Below are 4,860 nucleotides of genomic sequence, written 5' to 3'. Positions count from 1 at the left end.
TGCGAGTGGAAAACAAAAACTAAACAACATCATGCATAGTTACACAGGAGGTAAGCTTCATAATAAATATATTCAAAAAGTTGGAGCTAATTTGCTACCGTGCTTGTGCGTGTGTGTGGTGGATATGTGTGCTGCTCTTTTCAGACCAAGTTCGTGACATGTCGGCCAGCGTTGTGCCACTTCCAGAAGCATTTGCGCGGAATAAGCGCTTTTGTCTGTTTTTGGGCAACATTAGCTCGTTCTACGACGATAGAATGCTTGGTATGTTGTTGAACCTATATGGCCCCTTCCGGGTATGTTGTTGAACCTATATGGTTGATGATCTGCTCGCCCCCCACATTCCCCGGCGCAGTAAAAAGCGTCACATGAACGGTGCTTGGCTGGCGGGCACTCGGATGTACGCGGCGGCCAGCTTTACTACCACCAGCCGGCCAATCCTGACGTCCACCGAGCTGCACGTTACCAATTTCAGCGAATGGATCGACGAGGAAGTACTACACGAGCTTTTCGGTCGGATAGGCCGGGTGATGCAAATTGTAATGGGCCGGAGCGTGTACGGGTACCGTGAGGCGTATGTGTCGTTTAGGTCGGCCATGGACACGGAGGAGGCACACTTGCAGCTCAACGGATGGGATATGGGCGATGGGTTTGCGCTCCGCGTGCGACATTCTTACACCGTGCACGGTGGAGCACCAGTTTCGCCGGCCGAGTTTCAGCGCCTGCAGACGAACCGGTTCCTTGGTGGGTACGTGCGCGTGTCCGGCTTGGGGCAGTCGTTCGGAGCGGTGCGGCTGCGCGAACTGTTTGGGACGTATGGCCTCCTGAGGGATGTGTCCGTGTTGCGGGATCAGCACCGAGAGCCGCTCGGTTGGGCGATATTGCGCTACCAGAGCGATAAACAGGCCCTTTTCGTCTCCCGCATTATGGACAACACCGTGGTGGACGATTCCCGTCTCAAGGTCGTGAAGCTGTCCAGCCAACTATTGCCGTTCACTGACGCTGTGTAAGTATGAGTGTATGTTTGTGTGTGTGTGGAAGTGGAAAATTTCATTCAGTGATGTGTTTTTCCTAGCATTTCCCAGTCCGATCGACTTGAGCACAGCATTTATTCCGGCGGTGGCTACCTCATCGGCTGCTTCATCCCTCTTCCCAAGAGCCTGGTTGGGTGTGTAATGTCTTCCACGTGCTTTCGTCCAGGCGCTGTTGGATTCCATATCGCTCATTCTAAAGCTTCGTTTATCAGCGAACCATGCATCCTGGCAGAGTGAAGTGGATCCCACGCTGAAGAATAGTGATCGAGTGCAAGTAAAACGTGCAATTTAAAGTTTATTTTATCTCTGTATATAGATTCAAGGTTCACGTTTACTTTCACTTGAGCCAGGAGTGGAGCTCAGTGCATTAGAAGAAGGTTGTTTTTTACTGATATGAATGAATTTTGAATAAATCACCATCGTACTTACTGCGAATCGCATACCATTTCCATTATCAGTCTATACGAGCTACGTTAAAAATATAGTATACACTATAATACAATACGTTATAAACTTACACAATTTTTAATGTGTTAAAATTCTTTTATTAATTCCTTTATCAAGACAGCTTTTGTAACGGTGATGAGATTTCAATATGAAGATGCAGTCAATAATGCTTGTCTTGCTAGCGAAATAAATCATAAATAAGAAAAAGCAAATTTGGAACTATTTTAATCAATAGGCGTTCTCACTGCCACAGACAGACACGATATTTGGGATGTTTGTATGCAGTAATGGATATAAGCCACTGAGGCGCTCTGGAGCTGCTGGCCAAACTTCCAGCGTTTTACGAGCCATAATGCTTACAGTCATCTCGAGCCGCACGAGAGACGAATGCCATAAAGCCTCGTAAAATAACACGACGGACGAAGATATGTGATCTTCATTCATCGATTGGGCACCGCGATCGCCGCCGTTTGTGCCGTCCGACGCAGACGGACGGTTTATGACAAGGCCCCGGGGGTGGTTATGCAAAAACATACGGTTTGCGTCGCATCGCAAGCACCTTTGAAAGTCCCCGGCGAATGATGCTGCGAAGGAAGTATGAAAGAGGGTGATGGAGTGGGCCGAAGAATCAGTAGAATGGAACCAAGCGTCCAAGAACATGCTGTCTTCCAAACGATCACTTTCTCTTTCTCGTTTAGTTCCACATTTTCTCTCTTTCTCGCTTGCTTCTTTGTCTTACACCATGTTCCTTTTTAGTAAAGAGATTAAGGCTCAGCTGTTTTATCATTTACGTTTGTCTATTTTGCTCGGTCAATACCCCGATGCTTTGGAGAGTTTCTTCCGGCATATTGACGTGGTCGAGCATATTTATTGCATTGTTTCCCACATTCACTTTTGATGTACCTATTGAAATAGTGATTTCTATTCAAAATTGTCCTATATTCGTACATTTTGATACAATACTGCTCATCGTTGGTAAAAGGGGACAAGAGGAACTATAACCCCAATTTCTCGGTTATTGAGGCTTCGTGCAAATAAGCTTTGAAGCTTAGTTTATCAAATATTAAAATTGAATTCAGCAACTGATAAATGAAGCATTCCTCTATCATGTAGTTGTTAGTCATTTACATGTAAGTAGGCCGTATACCGTTTGGCGGTTAAGGACGGACATGTCTCAAAAGAAGCTCGTGGCCTGTGACAAGATGCGTCTTACCACCTGTCTGCCCTAGACAACTTGTCTACGTGGAGTCCTTATGGGGCCGGTTCGAACGTTGCACCGACTTTCGGAGCGCGTAAACGAGACGACCGCTCAACGAGCTGATAACACGTGTGTGAAAAGCAAAAACATAATGTTCGCAAAGCTCGGACGACCATTCTCGCGTCAGCCTTTCTATTAATGCTACTTTCCTGCCATTGTTTTCGCTTGCTACTGCTGAAAAATACTTTACAGGAAAATAAAAGAAAATCTAACAAGGCACTGATCGATTGGTGACAAAAAGAAGACGTAGAAAACATCCACTTCGCTGCCAGTACATTGGACTGTATCGATCTGTTCGATCTGTTTTAGCAGGAGAATGTGGAAACTTATATGACTTATCATATGTATTGTGCATGAGTCAGTGCCACTTGAAACACAATTTTCTTTTTTAAGTTTGATATGCCGTTGCTTCTCTATAAAAATCTTTTCTCCGAAACTCATGATGCACAATAAAACAAAACAATAGTAAAGCTTTTACATATGCTTTAATTCCATCGCCAAATTTATGAATTTTAATTCTATTCTTGTTCCGATACATGACGATCAACGGAATGCAAATGATATACCGACACTGAAATAACCATTCACCATCCCCTTCATTGACTCAAACTGTAATAGGATGCATATCACATCGCTTGCGCCGAGACGTTCGCCTGGCAAAGCAATCGGGTGAAATAAAACCGCACAGCAGCATGTAATAATTCGTCCGACAAACCTTGGGCAGACAATTACGCTCAGACAATCTGCGCGAAACTGTATGTCAGTAACCATAGCATGGTAATTTCACCCGCACTCAACCTTTCTTTCCCCGTGAAACAACTAATGGACGAGTTTTCAGATATCTGCTCAAGCAAATCGTTTCAGGATGCACATTCATGCACACGTCATCCGATTAGAGTGTCCAATTGTGCATCTGTGTAAGTGACTAGGTAATTTTCGAACGCAATTGCGTCCACTGCAATCTCAAAAGTCTAATGCCCCATCCCGGAGTGACTTCTTAACCCTAACTTCGATGTGCTACCACTACACTCCTTTATTGTTTGTTCCATTGAGCTGTTGGCCATGCTCTTGGGATGGGTCATATATTTTTTGCTCCGTTTGGAATATCTTGCAAACGCAAGACCAGCGCGGGGGCCATAAATCATCGGACACCGTTCCCTCGGTCCGACATGACTGGTATCGTACAGCTCACCGTGTCTGGAGCCGTGTCGGTGTGATCGATACCCGGTCTCTGGATGGACGAAGATCGCAAGGCTTCAAACCGTGACAAACAGCGAAAATCGATCGTTGCTTCTATGCGTTCGCTTTATTGGGAGCAGCTTCAATGCGTACAGTGGGGAAAAGACCATCTCTTTTCGCAATAAAACTGTTGCTTCAGATTCACAATATTCACAGGAACGGTGACTCATTACATTCGAGTTACATCTCGTTCTCGCAAGGCCATGCTCTGCTACTTTTCATGCTCATATTCGGAGGTAACTGTTTTATTTGCGTCGGTGTCATTTATATATTCATGAAGTATACGTTATAGCAAGGGTACACACAGATAATAATCACAAAGACTAGCCAAGGGCTTTATATCGGACCCTTTGTGAACCAAGGCTTTTTCATTCCAAGAGTTAAATGTAGACATGTCGGATGATTGAGGGTAGAGTTGACGCTTTTTTAACTTATTTTTATTTTTATCATTAACGTTTTGTTGCGTAACTGGAATACCAAAACATTTATTTATTAGTATAAATATTTTATCGCAAATTGTACATACGATACATCCGATTCATAGCGTACGTTTTTTCTCCAAGGATTTCTCGAGTGTAGAGCGTTTGAGAGTGTTCACAAAGAGCCATAAAGCAACCCATAAGCCTGCTTTCTTGGGGTGTCGGCAGAAAGCATTAAAGCTACCGGGGAGCAGTTTGCGGTGGAAACATACATCTCTTTTGATATTTGTGGATACTTTTGTGCATCATTTGTGGATGACTTCATCGTGACACCCCTCGGATGGCAAACTATGCTCACGCTTAGCTCATTAAATCCCAACAAAAAGGAACAGAAAAGCAGATCTTTTGGGTTTCTGACACTAATGCCTTCAAATCAGAGAGGCAATGGTCATCTACACCTGGAAAT

The 4,860-nt window shown here is 44.4% G+C and overlaps 1 protein-coding gene across 1 annotated transcript; it reads left to right on the top strand.

The window, feature by feature from the left end:
• The first annotated feature begins 291 nt into the window (after positions 1–291).
• Positions 292–1,601, top strand: LOC120906325 (polyadenylate-binding protein 3-like). Its single transcript, XM_040317900.1, has 2 exons — positions 292–1,003; positions 1,083–1,601. The coding sequence occupies exons 1-2, from the start codon at positions 312–314 to the stop codon at positions 1,171–1,173; spliced, it is 783 nt and encodes a 260-aa protein (XP_040173834.1). The 5' UTR covers positions 292–311; the 3' UTR covers positions 1,174–1,601.
• The last annotated feature ends 3,259 nt before the right edge of the window (positions 1,602–4,860 follow it).

This window comes from Anopheles arabiensis, chromosome X (assembly GCF_016920715.1).
Source record: "Anopheles arabiensis isolate DONGOLA chromosome X, AaraD3, whole genome shotgun sequence".
In the NCBI taxonomy this organism is placed as follows: domain Eukaryota; kingdom Metazoa; phylum Arthropoda; class Insecta; order Diptera; family Culicidae; genus Anopheles; species Anopheles arabiensis.
The sequence above is the reverse complement of the archived record's forward strand: the minus strand, read 5'-3'. Positions and strand labels throughout refer to the sequence as shown.